General features: G+C 42.8%; 2 protein-coding genes across 2 annotated transcripts in view; one reads left to right on the plus strand and one right to left on the minus strand.

Moving 5' to 3' along the window:
* The window catches only part of dnah5 (dynein, axonemal, heavy chain 5), a gene marked incomplete at both ends in the record, with an annotated part of 181,417 nt that extends 179,512 nt beyond the window's left edge, over window positions 1-1,905 (minus strand). Inside the window, 1 exon segment of the mRNA XM_080749007.1 lies at window positions 1,816-1,905. Within this exon segment, the coding sequence (XP_080605133.1) occupies window positions 1,816-1,905 (90 nt within the window).
* Window positions 1,906-11,050: 9,145 nt separating this feature from the next.
* Window positions 11,051-22,722, plus strand: part of triob (trio Rho guanine nucleotide exchange factor b) — a gene marked incomplete at its 5' end in the record, with an annotated part of 183,658 nt that continues 171,986 nt past the window's right edge. The window contains one exon of the mRNA XM_080754307.1: window positions 11,051-11,120. Within this exon, the coding sequence (XP_080610433.1) occupies window positions 11,051-11,120 (70 nt within the window). The remainder of the gene's footprint in view (window positions 11,121-22,722) is intronic.

A 22,722-nucleotide genomic window follows, 5' to 3' on the forward strand; every position in this document is an offset into this window, starting at 1 on the left:
CACACACACACACACACACACACACACACACACACACACACACACACACACACACACACACACACACACACACACACACACACACCCCAATTGGTTTCTGTACAAGTAATGCCTCTGAGCAGCTCAGTTTGTTCTTCATTAGAATGAATTTGTATAAATGAAAAAGGTGACTATATAGCTCACAGAAAATTGGAACATTTTCTGGTTCAGACTGGTTACTGCTGTGAAAGGTGGAGGTAGAACACCAAGTAAATAAACCATTGTATATTCTATGAGTTCACAGTGTCCATCCTTGCCTGCTCCAATGCTGCAGGGGTGTTATAGCTTTAGTTTACATTACAATAATAGCTCTGCAAGCCTGTGAGGTTTGATGATACAACATCAGTGGTTTCTGGCTACAGGTCAACTGTTTTGTGTTAACGTACTTGCTCTTTCTTCTTCTTCTGCTTATTATTTTTTCTTCAATTCCACAGAATATTTAATTCTGTGTTGTTTAATAGGCTAAAACAGCTTATTGTAATACTTCATTCAATACTTGAATGAAGAAAAAACTGTTAAATGTAATCGCTAATGTAAATAAGAAAATAAAATAAAAATAGATGTAGTGAGCAAGCAACAGCATCATCATATTTTGAAAAGCATCCCTCTCCTGTGGCTCTGATGTAGGCTACTGATTAATATAGAAATACTGCCATCTAGTGGAATTAAGTTAATAATACCAGTATAACACAGCAGTTAGGCTACATATTTTACCACTGAAAAGAGGCAAGACGACCAAATTCCTACAGTCAACCCAGACCTACGCTACTGAAAGGATCAGAGCATTATTTAATCCCTATATACCAGTTGTTCTCATTGACCTTTTCCAGTCAAGAACCCTCAAATTGATATATAGGCCCCGCCCCTACTTGAGCCATGGACCACCCATTTGAAAAGGTTTTGAAGTAAAGACTTGAGTTAAAACACACACACACACACACACACACACACACACACACACACACACACACACACACACACACACACACACACACACACACACACACACACACACACACACGCACACACACACACACACACACACACACAAACATACTGGTAACTGTGTTCAAACTTTTGACTAGGTAGTTGTATATATTCAGATAAGGTTTTCAAGCAGATCTATGAACTTGTATAGCATATCTGTTATTTTTGAATAGCCAAAGTAAGCGGGGGACCTCCTTGTATCCTCCAAAGGACCCCTGGGGGTCCCTGCATGGACCTCAGTTTAGGAACCAATGCTTTATAGGCTACTACAGTGAGAATGGACATTTTGGTCAGCGGAATCACCCTTTTAACAGTTAGAGTTCAATCCAAGTAATTACAAAATCAAAAGTGTGTACCAAACCAACTATAAACGTATTAACAGTGTAGTAACAAGTAGGCCTATCTCAAAGTCATTCAAGAGTTAAGAAAAGCGCCTTGGCTATTCATTTATTTATTCCAATGGCAAACAGGTTTTTGCCTCTCTCACATCATGAAAGGCAAAATACAATATAGGCCTATAATATAATTATTCGAGCCCTACAGCAGGGAACAGAATGGCGTATTTGTAATGTAGGCCTAGTAGGCCTAATAATAGGCCTACTTTTTGCTGAATGCATTGCCAAACCAATTAATTGTCGCTTCAATGACATCCATTAAATAATGCATGAATCGACACAAAGAGTGGCCTATATAATATAAGGTTGTAGCCTAGCAGGCCTAAAACAATTAGTATTTGCTGCAATTATTCCTTCACTAAAGAAAAAAATCTATTTTAAAAAACAGTCAAACCTGCATCTCCTTGGTTGTCTCGACCGGGGCAGTGGCCTGGATGTTCCTGTTTCTGTAGCTGGCTTTCGCAGACCGAGAGCTGAAAGACATGGTCAAACATTCCACCACAGAAGACTTTCTTTAATCACCATGCATGTCTTTTCCTTTAAATAATGGTCGGCGTTTCCGATAGCTCTGAAAATCCTTGCATGGTGTATAGGTTTCCTGACTCGACTCTAGTAGTGACCTAGCCTATAAAAGACTGACTAATAGGGAAAACAAAACAACTTTCCCTACAATAAGTGTTGTTAGCCGTTTCCATGGCAACGCGAACCATGACTTTTGGGCAAGGGGGGCGGGGGGAGAGCATAGGGGGAGAGTTCAACTAATGAGTGCTGTGCTGCAGCCTGCAGCCGAGCCGATACGGGACGCAACCCATAGATGGCAGCAGTGCGTCACAACAAGCAATGAGATGAAGTGAGATGAGCATGCTTTCTGACTGGGATTCTTTTGGCTGCGTGTAACCTCGCATCACCATTCATTCACCAGTCTGGGTCTTTCTAAAGTCTGGTGGGCGAGGTTAGGGTCTTTCTAGCCTGACATTAGCCAGACTGATAACATGAATTGCCTCACTCACACGTTCAGTCTGGCTAGCCTCGGAAACCCAGACTTTACAGCCTGGCTAAATGCCAGGCTAGCCGCTACAGTCTTTCCACCTCTCTGGGCTGCGTGATATCTAAAGGTAACGGCATTACCGAAGGGAGCGCTCGTTTTATGGTTAGATGTCACAGTCATTGTCCACGACATTAAGTTATTGTCCACGACATTACAAGCGGCGCGAAGGCCAGCGGGCCAGGGCCCGCGAAGGCCGCGCGGCCGGCGGAGCGCCGCGCGAGTTACGAAGCCGTGGTGAATGCAATCGTTATATTTATGCCCAGGCCGTAAGGCCTGGGCAAGCGCACGATAAACGCAACGTTTGGTGCACCTCGCGCGGTCCAAGTGACTACAACCGAGCGCTCCCTACGTCCGGTTCAGCCAATCACAGCGCGTCTTTTCCGGGACTTGCGGCAATGCCGTTACGTTTCAATATCACGCCTCTGGGCTGCGTGTAGAACTACTCACCGCCACCGGCCCCAACAACTGCGAGTCTACTCTTCTCATTGTATCACCCACTTGAACTGAATGTTTGGGCAGAAAACGTGTAAGTATTCTAGTTAAATAGCTCCAGCCTCCACTTTTCAACGAGATTTACACGGATTAAATTCTTCTTTGTAGACTTCACTGTATGCATGGGGTAGCCGTAGCCATAAATCATAACACCTGTAGAGGTCGCTAATATTCGGACGTTACGTCTCACGGGTCCGTGTACGTTGTGTCAAACCAGAAACCTAACGGACTTCAACATTCAAAAGGCTCTCCGATCCCACGTTCCACATTCCAAGTATCTACCTGACACACACAGTACAGCGCCTTTCACAATGTGAAATGTGGTATGTGAATTTCACATACTACACATCTGTATCGTCAATTCATTCAGTACACCCTGAAATGTAAAATAAAATGAAATAAATAAACAGTATGCGTTTTGAATTTAAGAAGGCCATTAGAAGTGTCGAAAAGGCAGACACACATACACGGGCAGCTCTTTAGCTCAGAAATGCACGGAGAGGCACTGGCAGGCTAAATGTATTCTGGATGCTGGTGGTGACGACAGTATTGCCATGAAGTCATTTGCCCTACAATTCTAATTCAATTCATCCTCAGCAGAAGTTAATTCCTTTGTCGTGATGTACTGCTGCCATCTGTCGGTTGATTTGTGATCTGCCTTTCTTTATTGCTGTGTGTCAGTGTGTGTGTGTGTGTGTGTGTGTGTGTGTGTGTGTGTGTGTGTGTGTGTGTGTGTGTGTGTGTGTGTGTGTGTGTGTGTGTGTGTGTGTGTGTGTGTGTGTGTGTGTGTGTGTGTGTGTGTGTGTGTGTGTGTGTGTGTGCGCGCGCGCGTGTGCGTGCGTGCGTGCTTACTCCTAATTACCCCAACCACACTATGACTCATTACATTAAAAGTAATATTTTAGTCTTGTCCTTATTGGTGAAAGCTTATAAATTGTAGTCTATTATCAATATTAGGGCACATATGTAGGGTAGAGTGGGGGAATAGGCCCCCCTGGGGTAATAAGCCCCCCAGCTGTATTTGACTACAGAACTACAAGGTGGCAAAAATTTTGATTTCAGCACATTCCTGGCATCCTTAGCACTTCATGGATACCAAATTTCATTGTCTCACCTTAATCCAGGTCATAACTTTCTCAATCAAACACATTTAAGATAAACTGATCTAATTCTTTGTCACTGTGAAAATGTTCCAAACTCGGTGTAAATAAGTTGAACCTCTTCACTTATTTTTTGTATATCATTAGGAAGGCCTTATGATAAATTATCAACATAAAAAAATAAAAAAGGTTTAAGATTTAAGATGACACTCTTTGCAATGACAGCGTTGGGGTAATAGGCCCCCCCCTCGTGTGGGGTAAGAAGCCCCCGGAGGCTTTTTGCCCCATGGAGAGAATAACTGCTTATTTTTGGCAGAATCGTTCAGTTAATGATACAAACGTGAAAATTGGCATTAGCAGTTTCCATGGGTCACTTTGAAATGGACACTTTCAAGATGACAGACATTTTTCAAGATGGCTGACACCTAATTGGAGCAGTTATGTGATATAAAGGGTTATTTTACCCAGTGGGCAAACCAGCCTTTTTTTGGGAAACCTGCATTTGCCCCGACATAAAAAGTTGTCCACCAGAAATATTATCTATGACCCAGTAGGATCACAACCTATATGGACAACCTGGTCAATTTGTACAACAAAGTCCAATATGGCCGCCTCAATATTAGCCCCTATTAGTTTTAATGGGGGGTGAATAGGGCAAAATTTTAAACTGAGAGATATTGCCACGAAACTTCACAGGTTGATCAATGGTATACATATGAACATTTTTTTGTATTGCAAGTTTCCATGAAATCCAATATGGCCGCCACAATATGGCCGCCATAATGTAAGGACCCAGAAAATAGGTTTTGCCTCTAACTTCTGAACCAGATGAGCTAGAAACGCAAACTTGGTGTCTATTTCATGGTGTCTGACCATGGGAGACTCAATGGAATAGCTAATTTTATTATTGGGTGTGTCTGGACCTTTATTGTGCATATTTGCAAGATGGTGGACTCCCAAAATAGAGCTTTAACATCATTTCTACCATGATTGTTGACTGCTTTTGCAAATACTAGCAATATGAATCCATTTGCTAAGATTTATGGCACAGAAGGGACTTATACCTGTATTATTCTTGAGTTTGCATGTTGTCAAAATGGCTGTAAACGAGATATTATATTTCCTGTCCGATTCTACTGTATGTAGTTGTAGCAATGACTTCAGATAAAATCAGAGACAAAAACAATGTATCTTAGAAATTATTTTTTTATTTTAAAAAAAAGAAAAAAAGAGAGAGATTATCTCAATGAAATGAATGCAACTGCCTTTTTGGGTCTTTCACACATAGACATGCACATGCTTTCCAACAACTTCAGCTTCAGGGAAATTATAATGAACACATGATTAAAACAGGCTGCATTATAATGCAAATAATTGCTAGTCACTATCACTGTCATGTGTACCTATCCTGCTGCATCTTGTCTCCAGTCCTTGGCAACGACACCCCAAGTAGCATGCAATTCCCTTCTTCGCACATGAAGTTCAATCACCCGAGAGAGACTTGGAGTAGAACCGCTGCTCCTTCACTTGGAAAGGAGTCAGCTTAGGTGGTTCGGGCATCTAGTACGGATGCCCCCCGAGCGCCTTCCTAGGAAGGTCCTCGATGCACGTCCCACTGGGAGGAGACCCTGTGGCAGACCTAAGACCAGATGGAAGGATTATATATCCAGACTGGCCTGGGAACGCCTCGGTATACTCCCAGAGGGAGTGGAGGAAGTTGCGCAGGATAAGGAAATCTGGAAGTCTCAGTTGGAACTGTTACCCCCGCGACCCGATTCCGGATAAGCGGTTGAAGATGGATGGATGGATGGATGGCACATGAACAGTTTTTCTGGCAGCCTTTGATACAGCTACATGATATTGCCTTGTCCATTGATATAGGCCAGGCTGGCTCTGTAGATGTACAGGGGACTGCCTTCCCATCACTGAGAGACCATCCATATTCAGTGAAGCAAGGGATGTCTGGCTTCGCGATGTGTGCAGTTTTATCTATTATGGCTGCAAGAGCAGCTCTTTTCAGGTGCAGGGCATTTTCTGTAGGTGGCAGCAGCTTCAACAGGGTTGATCGGTTATTTAGGAACTTGTACACTCTCAGCTTTGCCAGGTCAAAGTCCTCCGAATGGTCAGCTTTTGATGCATATACAGCTATTGTGAGGTCTCTAGCCTGATTCTTGACATCCTCTGAGAGGGAATAAGCGGAATTTTCACCAAACTCCTGAAGTGCAGGGAGATCTAGACCCATGCTGGTCTTGAACCATGCCTTCTTTCCAGTGAAAAAGGGATAGCTGGTGGTATCTCTGCCACTCAGGCTGTGAATAAAGGGCAGGGCACGACACTGTGCGAGTCCAAGGGCTGAGACCATGTGATGGATAGGAAGATATGCATCCTGCTCTGTTCTCACCCACAGCTCTGGAAGGTCTAGGAGGTGGGTGGCAGCATGATATAGATGCCTATATCATGCTGCCGCCATGGGAAGGCAGTCCCCTGTCCATCTACAGAGCCAGCCTGGCCTATATCAATGGACAAGGCAATATCATGTAGCTGTATCAAAGGCTGCCAGAAAAACTGTTCATGTGCGAAGAAGGGAATTGCATGCTACTTGGGGTGTCGTTGCCAAGGACTGGAGACAAGATGCAGCAGGATAGGTACACATGACAGTGATAGTGAGTAGTGACTAGCAATTATTTGCATTATAATGCAGCCTGTTTTAAACATGTGTTCATTATAATTTCCCTGAAGCTGAAGTTGTTGGAAAGCATGTGCATGTCTATGTGTGAAAGACCCAAAAAGGCAGTTGCATTCATTTCATTGAGATAATCTCTCTCTTTTTTTATATTTTTTTTAATAAAAAAATAATTTCTAAGATACATTGTTTTGGTCTCTGATTTTATCTGAAGTCATTGCTACAACTACATACAGTAGAATCGGACAGGAAATATAATATCTCGTTTACAGCCATTTTGACAACATGCAAACTCAAGAATAATACAGGTATAAGTCCCTTCTGTGCCATAAATCTTAGCAAATGGATTCATATTGCTTGTATTTGCAAAAGCAGTCAACAATCATGGTAGAAATTATGTTAAAGCTCTATTTTGGGAATCCACCATCTTGCAAATATGCACAATAAAGGTCCAGACACACCCAATAATAAAATTAGCTATTCCATTGAGTCTCCCATGGTCAGACACCATGAAATAGACACCAAGTTTGCGTTTCTAGCTCATCTGGTTCAGAAGTTAGAGGCAAAACCTATTTTCTGGGTCCTTACATTATGGCGGCCATATTGTGGCGGCCATATTGGATTTCATGGAAACTTGCAATACAAAAAATGTTCATATGTATACCATTGATCAACCTGTGAAGTTTCGTGGAAATATCCCTCAGTTTAAAATTTTGCCCTATTCACCCCCCATTAAAACTAATAGGGGCTAATATTGAGGCGGCCATATTGGACTTTGTTGTACAAATTGACCGGGTTGTCCATATAGGTTGTGATCCTACTGGGTCATAGATAATATTTCTGGTGGACAACTTTTTATGTTGGGGCAAATGCAGGTTTCCCAAAAAAAGGCTGGTTTGCCCACTGGGTAAAATAACCCTTTATATCACATAACTGCTCCAATTAGGTGTCAGCCATCTTGAAAAATGTCTGTCATCTTGAAAGTGTCCATTTCAAAGTGACCCATGGAAACTGCTAATGCCAATTTTCACGTTTGTATCATTAACTGAACGATTCTGCCAAAAATAAGCAGTTATTCTCTCCATGGGGCAAAAAGCCTCCGGGGGCTTCTTACCCCACACGAGGGGGGGGCCTATTACCCCAACGCTGTCATTGCAAAGAGTGTCATCTTAAATCTTAAACCTTTTTTATTTTTTTATTTTTTTAAGTTGATAATTTATCATAAGGCCTTCCTAATGATATACAAAAAATAAGTGAAGAGGTTCAACTTATTTACACCGAGTTTGGAACATTTTCACAGTGACAAAGAATTAGATCAGTTTATCTTAAATGTGTTTGATTGAGAAAGTTATGACCTGGATTAAGGTGAGACAATGAAATTTGGTATCCATGAAGAGCTAAGGATGCCAGGAATGTGCTGAAATCAAAATTTTTGCCACCTTGTAGTTCTGTAGTCAAATACAGCTGGGGGGCTTATTACCCCAGGGGGGCCTATTCCCCCACTCTACCCTACATATGTGCCCTAATATTGATAATAGCATAGGCGCAAATCGCGGGGGGGACAGGGGTTACGTGTCCCCCCCAGGTCCAATTGGTACCCCCCCAAAAAAAAAAAAAATCTAAAAAAAAAATCTTTTTTTTGAGAAAATAATTATTGATGACATTTTAAAGTATTTAAGAGTGCTGCTGGAATAACTCAATAGATAGTCCCCCCAGGAATCCGCGGAGAAAAAGTATTGATTCCGCGGAGAACAATCCTGATAATGCGGAATTCTGCGGAGAACATTTCTTGATTCCGTGGACATTAAAAAACAACCTAAAACCAGTAAGACTCCCTAATCGGGAGATAAGCGACCGTAGGTCTCGCTAGAAGAGGGCCATGTGAGAAATGAGGGGTGGGGTCTCCGCGTTGCCTTGGCGGACGAATAGGTACCGGCCCAGGCTCTCCCGGACGCTCCTAGGCCGAGTTAGGGCATTTTATGTGAGCTGCAGTGGAGGGGGTCCTCCACTGGGGGCGCCACCACTTTTGCATCCGTTCTGGAGCACCAGGAGTGGGTGGTCCCCGGGAATTCCCCGTGAGCAGCCCTGTGGGGGTGGTCATTTGGTCATTTTTGCACATTTGGTATTTCTTTTACACCTGGGGGTCCCCCAGGGACCTGGGGGTCCCTGGAACTCCGGGGGTCCTTGGAGGTTGTAGTTTGGCAGGCAAGGAGTTTGTGTGGAGATTTTGGCATGGATCGGGGCAACGGTTGTGGAGATATGAGCAGGGCAAAAGTGTGACTCACTCACTGACTGACAGACAGCCCGTGGAGCTTTTGATAGTAAATGCGACCTACGGTCGCAATGACCAGTTATCAAGCTAAAAATTATATAGTTCTAACAATCAAGTAAAACCCTTCATGAAATAGCTACAATTAATTGTAATTAGTGGTTAGAATAATCAAATAATCATTTTTGAGAATAAAAATCTAATATTAAATCTATTATTTTTTAATTGCTATGGTTTTTAATAATTACTTTCTGTTGCAAAGACTATATTGTCATCCAAACCATGCCCATAGTAAACACATTTTAGAGGATATCCTACCTACTACCTAGAATAGGTGTAATATTTATTTATTCTCTTCTGCATTAGCAGGACCATAGAGAGGAACTATAGTTCAGGACACAGTTTCTGTCAGGAACGATTGTGGGACCGGACCATCCAGCAACAACAGCAGGAGGGAAGCTAAGCTCTGTATGAGGTGGCCACTGGTCAAATCATGTACAAATCGTTTTATAATAGTAGTAATAACAGTTGACTCTCAGTCTGAGAGTCTCAGAGTGAGTGATGACATCATAATGTGGCGACTTTGTTTTGGCTGTGGTGGATACACTCTCTTGCTGTGGTGTGGAAGAAGCCAGAAGGACAGCATGATTTTTTCATTGGACTATGTTTTCATTGGACTACATTTATTGGAATTAAATGGATACCGACCTCACAACCTGTCCCAAGTTGCTACAGAACTAGAACTGTACATTTCGGGAGGACCAAGTTGACCAACAAGCAACAATGGTAACTATTTACTTTTTCATGTAAGCTTTGGTTGTGTTGGTTATTGCAGTAGTGATAACTTGAAAAGTAAATAAATAATACATCATAAAACCGTTAAGGCCCGTATCTGAAGGAAAATGAGGGGGTAAAACTGGCCGAAAACCGATCTCTGCACGCCAAAAAAACGAAATCGCGCGCGCGCACGCGCATCGCGCATGCGCGCCCGTTGGCGCGCGCTTTGCGCGCGCAGGTCCCCCCCTATGCATTTCCTGGATCTACGCGGCTGGATAATAGACTACAATTTATAAGCTTTCACCAATAAGGACAAGACTAAAATATGACTTTTAATGTAATGAGTCATAGTGTGGTTGGGGTAATTAGAAGTAAGCACGCACGCACAACGCACGCACGCACACGCGCGCGCGCGCGCACACACACACACACACACACACACACACACACACACACACACACACACACACACACACACTGACACACAGCAATAAAGAAAGGCAGATCACAAATCAACCGACAGATGGCAGCAGTACATCACGACAAAGGAATTAACTTCTGCTGAGGATGAATTGAATTAGAATTGTAGGGCAAATGACTTCATGGCAATACTGTCGTCACCACCAGCATCCAGAATACATTTAGCCTGCCAGTGCCTCTCCGTGCATTTCTGAGCTAAAGAGCTGCCCGTGTATGTGTGTCTGCCTTTTCGACACTTCTAATGGCCTTCTTAAATTCAAAACGCATACTGTTTATTTATTTCATTTTATTTTACATTTCAGGGTGTACTGAATGAATTGACGATACAGATGTAGAACGGACTACTCGCATCACATATGCATCGCGGTGACGTTGAGGGGCTGTGTCGCACAATGCACCAAACCCAAAACGGAATCCCAGGATATCCCCCCTCACACCCCCCACCACCACCTCCCTTTGAAAAGGAATAGCCCACCACCACCTCCTCCTCCTCCTCCTCCTCAGTACCTCCGCCTTCTCTCGCCATCACTCCCCCTCACGTCCCCACTCGGGAGCGCCCGCCGATCGGTCGTAAGAATTTTCCTCGTCGGGGCCAAAATGGAGGTTTCTGGTTTATTGAGGAGAGAACAACCTATATTCGTGCTGACTGTGATGATGATAACACAGTAGAGACCACCAGCACCCGCTTCAATGAAAGACGTTGCCTTTCCCATTTACTGACACAACTGAGCCTTTGGGGATTTCTTCTTCTCGGTGGATATATTTACTGTGATTGCAGCGATGAGCGCAGGAGAGGGTCTGGATGAGGCTGCGAAGGACGCCGCAGACATAGCGGCGTTTTTCAAATCCGGTAAGAAAAAGTCACAATGAAACCATCATCGATGTGTTCGTTGTGAGCTGCCTGCCACATTGTTGTCAAAATGATCATCACACGGATGTGGATTGTGGATGCATAGGTGGTGCCTCCCCGATACACTGCAAATCCTGAGTGAAATAATAGTGTACGAATGGAACCAAATAACGGTCCATTTGGTTCCATCTCTACGCCCTGGGAGAACACATTGGTTTGGATTTGGTTCGTATGCAGCGTCTGTGACAACCGTCCAAATAAAACGTCCCCGATGTCGTTTTGACAATGACACATTTGGATTGCCTTGGTGGTGTAATGTTAAAGTCTCCCCAAAGCGTATCTATAGGTAGGCTATTATCTTCTCAACGTATCCGTCACCATTGAACCCATGCTGGATTGCAAGCCGAACACTTTGTTCCTTTTAAAACGGAATCGATTGGGTGAAACGACACCAGTATATTCTATGTAGGTTTCATATCCGATGGTCACAGATAGAGGCCAGGTCGTCTGCACATGATGAGGGTAATAATAGCACATGCCTTTCTCATAATATGATGGCATCATCACAATAACAAATAGCTACACCATTCTCTTGCCAAACATAAACACAAGGTAGTCTATTAGCCCATTATGTCCTACTCCAGAAGTGACTCAGGTCCAATGATGCAGATCAAATGGATAGCAAATTGAAGCTTAAGATCAGGTTTGTTTTAAGTGCTCTAATATAACTAATTGTTGGTTGACTTATACCATGGAAGGCACATTTGGCATTTCCTATAGCCAAACCAAAAACAGATTAATTTAGGTTAAGAGTCCGCACGCATGCTTAAGCTTATCTGATGCACATTATCAGGTCATAAGTAGCCTATAGCCGGGGAGCCACAGGCCCAAAAGCTCAAAGAATAGGATGTTACCTGTGATGTCATGACATACTTTTAATTTTTGTTTTTTCTATTAATTTGGTCATCAAGGTCCACAGAATGAGAGGCCTGCTCTGCCGGAAATCCTGCGAAAAAAAGTTATGGCCATTTGTATATTCACTCCATCGACTTCAATATAAAGGAAAGAAACACACCAAAAAATATGCTTTAAGTAGCATGTGAGGGGTCAAACTAGGGATTCTTGATGATTCTGAATCCATTGCAAGCATTTGTTTTGCATGAAAAACATTCCTTGGGCTAGAAAACGGACCAAAATAACGGTGAAAAGTGATGACTCATCACTTTTCACAGGTTTGAGAGGCTGAAATCTAGCCCAAGGAATGTTTTTCATGCAAAACAAATGCTTGCAATGGATTCAGAATCATGAAGAACCCTTAGTTTGACCCCTCACATGCTACTTTTTTTGGTGTGTTTTTTTCCAGTATAGTGAAGTCAATGGGAAACTTTTTTTCGCAGGATTTCCTGCAGAGCAGGCCTCTCATTATGTGTACCTTATTGATCAAATTAATTGGACAAACAAAAATTTGGAGTATGTCATGACATCACAGGTCCTCTCTCATTTTGGCCCAGTGGCTCCCCGGCTACTACAGCCGGGACAGCTTAAAGACACAGTTGAGCACTCAGGCTTGGGAAGAAGAGGTCTCAATAATGTGTGGGACCACCACTCTGATGCACACCAGAGTAGACCAGAAGCAGGCAGCTGTCCCTCAGCTGTTTGTCTTTTGACACCTGGTGCCTCAGGGTCTGCTCCTTACTGTCTGCACTCACTGATGATCACATGTGGAGGAACACACACACACACACACACACACACACACACACACACACACACACACACACACACACACACACACACACACACACACACAGCACATGCATAGACACTCACACTTCAGGGACGTGCACATAATGTTAGAGAGACAGGGGCTGCAATATCTAAAAGGGCCTTTCTGTGAACATATTGAGAATAGCAGACCTCCAAGCTCAGACCTCCAACGCGTCGCAGCGCGACGCGTTGTGAGCTTGGAGGTTGGCTATTTTCAGTACTTTATACCACACTAAACTAAGCATAAAAAGGCAATGTTCAGCATGGATTTCTACACACAGAGGGCAATTATTTCAACATAAGATGCTGCATTCAAGTTCAGGAGAGTTTGGAAAAGGCAATTCTTTTGAATGCCGCCTTCAGGTATGGCATGGAAAGAGGGGCATTTGCATTTCTTTCGCCATTGTAAAAACTGAATTCATGGTCTACTCTGGAGAGGGCACTTTTTACAGACTGGTAAAAGGGCAGAGGCTCAAGCCCCCTTTCATGTCTATGTGTGCACGTGCCTGTCACACTTGACATTAATACATGTTTAATTAAACGAAAAACCATTTATTTTACAGTAGAAATTGCCTTGGCTCTCAGACGGCCAGGAATGTTGTCAAAAATGTATTGTATTCAGATGCTACAGTCTCTGTGATGGTTGGTTGGGTGTGTGCCAGTTTATTTTCCTATAGCTGTGTTATATCAGGCTGGAAAGTTGGCGCACAGTGAAGTTGGATTTCTTGAATGTTTATATAGCGGCAAACACAGCTCATACAGTATTCATGGTGAAGTCAGAAATAGGTTAGTCTGCAGGAAACATTTATGAGATATTATGAAGAAAAAGCAATAAGAAAATGCTGTTTTTTTGTGTCGGGAAAGACATGCACTAGCACTGCTGATGGGCTAGTGTTGAGTTGACTATATAGAACTTGGCATTGATCCTCAGACAGTGTGCCTATTTTATAGTCATGTCATGTAGTGGGACATATTAGAACTTAAAAGCATTGTATTGTTGATGTGGCAGCATCAATTCTCTGTGTTAATTAATTAATTAATACACATCCACCAATTTGATCAGCTTCGACTTAATTGTCACATGGCAGGTTTACAGGTGTCATTATAAATCAAGACAGAGATCTATTTCTTTCATCCACCCATGCACAATTTATTAACTATTCATTCCCTCATTCATTCAATCAGTTATTCAGTTACTTATTCGCTATACACACACTAAATCCTCATTGTTATTTTATCCATTTGCAATTCCAAGAGTTGTCTTAAATGAACAGGATTTTATTAGGAGTTGTAAAAGCGCTACCTCTCTCTCTTTAACCCCTCCGGCAGGCTACCTAATTGCTGCTGGTTTGTCAAGTGTTGAAGTCTTTGCTTACAGCTGCTCAGCTATGTTGCTTCCAAACCGTTAAGTGTGTGTGTGTGTGTGTGTCTGTGTGTGTGCGTGTGCGTGTATAGTGCGTGTGCGTGTGCGCGCGTGCGTGCGTGCGTGCGTGCGTGCGTGTGTGTGTGTGTGTGTGTGTGTGTGCGAGTGAGCGCGCGCATGCGTGTGTGTGTGTGTGTGTGGGGGTAGTTGTTTCTGGGGAGTTGGGTGCACTGTAGTGCCCTAATTAGCCACTGAAGTTCAGAGACCAAAAGAATCCTGTTGTAAAATAATCTAAATGACTGATTGGTGGCTGTGAGGATGGGTGGCTGACAGATTGCCATTCTGTCTAAATTCTGACCATCTAATGAACCGACTGACTGAGTTGCTGCCTGGTTGGATGACCTTTTGGATGCATCTACTCACTGTAACAAGGTGGCTGTCTTTGGGGAGCTTGTTGGTTAATGGAAAGATGAATGAACAGACACCTGCGTAACTGATATTGTAACTTGTATACAACTGAACTGCCTTTTAAATAGATCACACAGGTGGGCAATGAAGATTCCAGCAGGAGTGGTTTAAACTGAGATCATGGTCATTAGGCTCCACCCCTCATGATACTAAATAGAAAAGAAAAGCATAGCACACTTAGCAAAACATCCTTTTCCGATTAATGCAAAACCTGGACCTGTAACAATCACAAGGCAGTCTGTCAAAATTATCCGCTGAAAATGCTTCTCCTCTCTTCTTGATTAATCTCAGGAGGATCACTGATGTGAACAGATGGCACTCCATCTTTGCGTCCCACACTGTTGCTGTGGAGCACAGTTCATCCACTGAGTCACACTCCATGGTTGCTCATGCTGTGGCTTAAAGGCCCGATCTGAAAATTAGCATCCAGGAATTGTACAGAGTGAAATTGAGATGCATTCATAAGCATTCTTGGCAACTCTCAGACTTGGATATGGGAAATAAGCCGCCTGAAACACATTCCAACATAATTCAAAGTTTGAACAATGTTTTAATTCTTACTCTTTTCCTGAGTGAGGCCTCGGCTCATAGTTCAATGGCATCCTGCTGACTGCTACTGACAGCCCACACACAGCGTGACACCACGATACTGGGAGAATCTTTAATGGGATACGATGAAAGTGGCAGTAAATTATTGGGGAATTCTGGATCAGTCAAGATGTTAAGGAAAGATAGTGGCCAAGCAGTTCACTTCCATTTGGCACACGACCACCATATACATAGATACGGTAGGTGGAACCTCACATCATAGTCTCAACTCAAGCTGTACTAATTAAAATAATAATACCAGGTCGGCATGAAGTGGCATCTCCAGTCTACAATATTGAGATTATCAGAACATATAAAAATTAAGGATGCATGACACCTTCACGTCATGCAGATGTTAGTCTAATGAAAGTTGAATGAAGAAATGATTTGACAATTACTTTCTGTGGATTATTTCACCAAGATGTTAAACCATGGGTAACCCTGGGAAGTGTTACAGTTTTATGCAGCCTTTGCACAACTCTGAAAGTTAATAGATTAAACATTTCTGAGCTGCATTTTATACTCCTGCATCCTATAATAAGCTGGTTCAGTATATAGTACTGCTCATTCATAGCTTACCAAACTACTGTCACTAGCTTCATATGACCTAAATCGTCAGGTAATCACATTTCACCCTAAATACAATTACTTGCTCAAACATGAGCATGGACATGAAAACATGTGGTCTTAACTAAAAATAGCCCATTATAAATAACAATTTGTGGACAGCTTGAACTTTTAATGCAGTCACAGGGCCCAGTACAGGCATATACAGTGGTATTTTGTAGGGCAGAGCTACCTACCAGAAAGAACTGTGCTGTGAAACGTGATTGATGTAAAAGCAATGTACCTTTGGCAGCATATAGTATTAGATAACTATGAAGACAACTTGTCTGCACATGAGAGCCATGGCCCGTTCATTCATAAGTGCATCGGTCATAAGATACTGGTCATCAGTCATACCACCCGTGGCTTAGCCGGGCATTGGTTTCCTACAAAGATCTAGTGTTTACTATGTGAAAGTGGCTTCTATTCCTGTCCGGTCTCCAATATCGCAGACAGGCGCCTCGAGCTCCTACCTCCTATATGCGTTTATGGATGTTTTGGCAGTCTGCGATGTTAAATAATTGTGTTTTCCTACCAGGAGAATAACCGATGGGCAGGAATGTAGGTTATTAAATTACTGTGCCCATTCATATTGTGGTTCTGTCTTAAGTGGAATAGAAAGGTTACTGAGTGCTATGCTGCATGCATGTTAGCATGGATGTGCAAGATCCATTTAGAGTGAATGCAAATGTATTAATATTGCGAAAAAACATATATATTCTTTTCACTATGAAAGAAATGGGTCAGGAATGTGTGTTATATATATAAATTATAATCATATTGAATGGTCTGACTGATCAATGAAGCTAGCATTACAGCAGTTTTATTGACAGCACGGCAAGCCTTTGAGATCAAAGTGAACCCAGTAGCCTGTGCCCAATGCCCATGTAGGCGGGAATGGGAGCACAGTGACAGAGTGGAGGATGCTGTATTATCGTCTAACACGGTAATAGTTACCCAAGCATTATGACCTAACATTATCTAGGTTACCCAAGCAGAAACACAAGTCTGTCTTACATAATCACATGAAGGAGGAGAGGACTGAAACAGCACATGCTGTATGGACACCTACTGTATGATGTATGGCAATAATACTGTTGCAGTGTTGATGAAACATGGAGATGAGACATTAACAAAGGAAGAGTGAAGAACAGCAAGAGACAGATGAACTAACATATTGGGAGAAACCTTTTTTAAGACGGTCTGATAGCAACGTTATAGTATAGTAGAAGAAGTCAGAGAGAGAGGGAGAGGACATGACATAGTCATAGAGCAACAAACAGGCCTTCAAATTACAGAGCTGAGGCTAGGGTGGAGTGCACCCTGCATAATGCACCCTACTCTATGAAGACGAAACCTTACTGCTATATCCATGGACGGCCTAATTGCCAGTTGGTCAGAGTTACAGAATATAAGCCCAGATTGGCACTGCACGCACTGTTAAATGGCCTGTGCCCGTATGTACAGCACAGGAGGCCAGCTTTTGCCCTCATTTAAAATAAATACTTTATTTTTCTTTATTTCTGTCTTTTTCCCTAAACAATTGACCATAGCAATGTCAATGTTTAATTATACCACAACATAATAGCATAATCACAGCAGCAAACAGTGAGTTGCTTACAGTGGGTGGACACGCGCGCGCGCGCACACACACACACACACACACACGCGCACACACACACACACACACACACACACACACACACACACACACACACACACACACACACACACACACACACACACACACACACACACACACACACACAACACTGACGCACAGAGAGAGAGAGAGAGATTGGTACCACGTAACTAGGCTAGCGATTAGCTAGTAGCCATCATCATATAACAAACTTAAGATCTGTCTAGAAGTAAACAACATAATGTACGTATACTACAGTATCTAAAACATCTATCTATCTACTGAAGACAATCACAAGGGTGGGACTTATTGAAGGCAACAACTACCTCTTTCACTGACTGACAGAACTGATCAATCTCATCACCAGTAACCTTTGACCTTTTGGGTATTCTCACACACTCTGGGTAGATAAGAGTGAGAGAAGGAAACACCAAAATATTGATCATTTGGAAATATGTCCAAAATGCTTTCATTTACATTGTAGGCATCTTTACGGTAGCTAATGCTCTTATTCTGAGTGACTTACAACATACAGTTATAATAAATTGTGAATATACTGTGTACATCTGTTTCATTTGGTTGAGCTATAATGAGATGAATGTAATTTCTACTCAGTTAATAAATACATTTAAAAGATGTAAAAAATTACCACATATACTTTCCAAATTCCATCCAAAACATGCCCTTTAATTCTCTTGAAGTTGCAAGTGGCAGTGTGCAGGTCTAATCTTCTTAAGATTCATCTGCTTTTACTGTCTTGTCACCTACGCACCTGCTTCAGAGGGTGAGCGGAAGTCTTCTCTTCACAAATTCCATCCCAGAAATCATTTTCTTATAAAACTGGACAGTAAATAATAAGTCTATTACTTGCAGACGTATGTCAGTGTCAATGAACACTTTCTTTTTTACCTACAGTACTACTGAAAGTCAGGTGATAAACGGCAGCTGAAAATTACCACACAGTGCCAGTCAGTGTGGTTGGAAAAGGAAACAGATGCACACACCCCCATACTTACTATGGATATTGACGTGTAGCCTGATGTCAATAACCAGGGATTCCAATAGGCTGGTAATGTGTCTGTAGGATGGTAAGTGTAGCCTGGGGGAAAGCTTCATTATACCACACACAGACGTGTGTGCGCAAATACACACACACACACACACACACATACACACGGACACGGACACAGAGGTATAAATCACCAACCTCCCACCCTCGTCGCTCTGGGCCATGGAAGCACAGTAGAGGGGGATGGAAGGATGGAGTGAGGGAGGGAGGGATGGATGGATAGATGGATGGATGGATGGAACGATTGCAGGTCATAAAAATAGGTTGTGGGTTGGTCCGTGTGCCTCCTTCAAATCCCTCAGTCATCTGATAAGAGAATCCCCTCTCACTACAGCGGCGCACACGCCCACTCTCTCCCTTTTTTTATTCCTCCCTTTGTCATCACCTCCTCCCACTCTTCCCTGCAAAAAAGTAGACATAAAAACATGAGCGAAGCTGAGGTATGCACTTTGTTATTTCTTAATACATCCACATGTTTTTATTTTCCTGTGTATGTACACACAGAGGAGTTGTAAATGAGAAACAAGAAAAGCTAGACAATATTATTGTCTGTAGTTCACAGGCTTTAGTGTTTTCTCATACTGAACTCCTTTTCAACGCATACAAAATACAGTAGCACACTACACATTGTGCTGGTTGTAGCAAGAACCAAATGGACCCTTATGAGTCCATTTGTACACTGAGGATTTTACCTATGTGCTAGCTGGGAAACATGAGAGAGACATTTTGGACCTCTAAACAACTTAATCTCGCTCATCTTTACAATAAATGCACGGAATCTCTGTTCTTATGTACGTTATGTACGTATGTAATCCACGTATCTCGAGAACTGTTCGACCCACTGACAAATTCAAATTCGCCACACACGTCGCTCGCAGACGACCTGAGGGAGTGAAGTGCCCAGTGTTGAGTCGGTCAGATAGGTGGTTGCTCTGGCCATGGCCCAAATGAGCCAAATTATTGCCATGGCAACCCCAGCCTTAGCTCTATTTGGCAAATTCCCCACGTGTGCCATTTGATTATGGTACTTCAGTCCACTTTCCACAGTCAGTTTGGGTAGAGAAACCGTTATTAGAGCATGAAGGGTTCCCGAAGACCCGAAGGGTTCCCAGTTAGAATCCGGGTTCCCCCTGAGTTAATGTCGAAGAGTCCTTGAGCAAGACTCTGAACCCCTAATTGCTCCCGGTGAGTAATGGCACCAGCCTTGCATGGTTTCCTCCGCCACCGGTGTATGAATGTGTGCGTGAATGGGTGAATGTAATGCACAATCTATGTAAAGTGCCTTGGATAAAAGCGCTATATAAATGCACCATTTACCATTTACAAAAAGTTGCAACTTTAACTTTCAACACAACATAAACATTGACATACAAACAGAAACAGTTAAAATAAAGTTATTAAAGTTTGTAAGTTAAGAAATCCTACTCTCTCAAAAAACACCAGGAACCAGTATCTCACGCTGTTCTGCTCGTTCTCCCCTCTCCTTCTCCCTACTACTTAAAACACAGCCCACACATCTGGATCTAGTACCTGAAGCCGTAGGCCTCCCAGGATGCTCTGTATTCCTTTAAAGACTAGCTATTCGGAACAGCAGTCATAGACACATGCAGCCATGGCCCCCAGGGGCTCCAACACACACACACACACACACACACACACACACACACACACACACACACACACACACACACACACACACACATGCACGTGTGCACACACACATCTCTTCGAGGTTGCATAAGAACATCCTAGGCCTGTCTGTCCCTCTTTGAGCTTCTCTTTGGATCAGTTGGTCTGCCGCATGGTGGGCTGAGGGGCAACGAGGAATGCAGGCACTAATTTGTTTTTAACTACATACCCACAGCCTTATTTAATCACAAAGACAACTAGAAAATAACATTTGATCAACACTTTTATTGAATGAATAGATTTACATTAATGTCTACAAGGAAATGCCCCGGTGAACAAAACAGCAGAGTCTCACTGTGATATCCCTGTGGAGTAGGTAGTTAGTTATTTGGCTGATAACAAAAATATTACATTTTTCGCTACCATTCTTACGGACGCTGCTTTCGGCTCTGTATTTTGGTTCCTTCACACCCTAGCCTAGATAAACTCCATTGTCTCCTCCTCAGCTGAGTTTCATCTATGTTGAACATGATCAGTTCCATTCCTTTGCCACCACTTAAGCCTTATATATTTTGTCCTACTAGCCCTTACCCGTTCAAAGATATGAGCTCCGAAATGATGTGCAGTGTGTGGGTTATGGGATGTGCACTGTGCACACAGTATATGAGGGATGGAAAGTAACTTTAACTGGTGCTTGCATGCTAATATGTAGGAGCATCAATGTAAGAAATACCCGTTCCATTTAACGGCTACAGAGATACTGTGTACCGATCTGCATGATTATTTGACAACATCTGTAACAGGGCCAGAACCCCCCCCCCGTGTGTGTGTGTGTGTGTGTGTGTGTGTGTGTGTGTGTGTGTGTGTGTGTGTGTGTGTGTGTGTGTGTGGGTTTGTGTGTGATTGTGCATGGCCTGAACAACAGCGCCCCTCCCTTAACATGTGTGGTCACAAAAGGTACTGTAGGCTAAATAGATATAGATACAGCATAAAAATGCTAATATACAGCATACGATTTGTGAAAGTGACAAACGGGCTTCACAGTTATGTCAGGTGTGTTCATATGCTAATGGTGATGCGATTTCAGATCAATTGCTCCAGCCACTGAGGAGAAACGCTGTGACAGACACTCACTCACTCACTCACTCACTCACTCACTCACTCACTCACTCAGACAGACATTCGCAAAATTATAGTATAGATGACAAATAGAATAGATAAAATAGCTATTTTAGCAAATGTTTGGGGAAACCTTTTAAAGCACACTGATTGATCATCTGTCGTAGACATAGAGGTACGGATTTAGCCTGGGGAGGGGTTATAATGGCAGCTGACCATTGAGCGTGTGCTTATCGCCCTCTGTGTACTTTTATCACCGCCCACTCTCCCAGGGCAAATAAAGGCACATATGTGATAATATATACAGGCCAGGGGTCTTATATGTGGTTTGTAGCACTGAGGTGCCTTAGAGTTTGAATTCTCTCTCAATCTTTGTTTAGGGAACATATGGACCACATGCTTGACTCTGCCAACATTAAGAAAGGGTTGATGTTGTGTTTGATGCATGGTGCCTTTGATGACACCAAACTCATGCAGTATGTTGGCCAATATGAAAGAATATGAGATGGTGGTGACACAGTTTTGGTGAAAGGCGTGGTGAAAATTGTGTTTCTGTGTGTGTGTGTGTGTGTGTGTGTGTGTGTGTGTGTGTGTGTGTGTGTGTGTGTGTGTGTGTGTCTGTATTCTGCTCTACATTTGTCCTGTCTCCTGTCAACAGCTGTGCTCAGTCTGTCAAACAGGAACTCAGCACACGCACACGCACACACGCACACGCTCACGCACACACACACACACACACACACACACACACACACACACACACACACACACACACACACACACTACATCCTTTCCCCCTTTGAAGACACCAACATGTGTGACCTCAGCCATGTGAGTAGCGCCAGGCCAAGGCTGGACTCTGGCTTAAGCCTAATTGTATATGTTGACTCACAGTGGTATCCTTTGTGGAAAAGAACACATTTTCAATAGAATAATTTTGGCTTTAAGCTTTTAGACAGGAGTTTTGCTGATGCAGCATTCACACATCATAATGTACTGTGTATACTCACCTCAGAAATGTTTTTCTTTTTCTTTACTTGGCTTTGACGTTGACAACTTGACATCACGGCAGCCTGAAAGAATCAATTATTTGCCCAGCTTATGCGATTTCTACAGTGTACTTCTTTTCGCTGAGGTTTTCAGTGGATTTGGAGGTTAAATGTGTCTTGCTATTTGGATTGTAGAAATGTTTGTTCGCTACCTACCAATGTTCACTTGGAGAGATGACATGTTCGATGTGGTGTAATGATGAATAGAGTTTTCTGTTAATGATGGTTGGCTGACCATAAACTGAATAATGATATATTGCCCCCGAAAATTTGGAAAGTTGTGAAACTGAAATTTCAGAGAG

Source organism: Nannobrachium achirus, assembly GCF_963921795.1.
Source record: "Nannobrachium achirus genome assembly, chromosome: 2".
Classification (NCBI taxonomy): Eukaryota; Metazoa; Chordata; class Actinopteri; order Myctophiformes; family Myctophidae; genus Nannobrachium; species Nannobrachium achirus.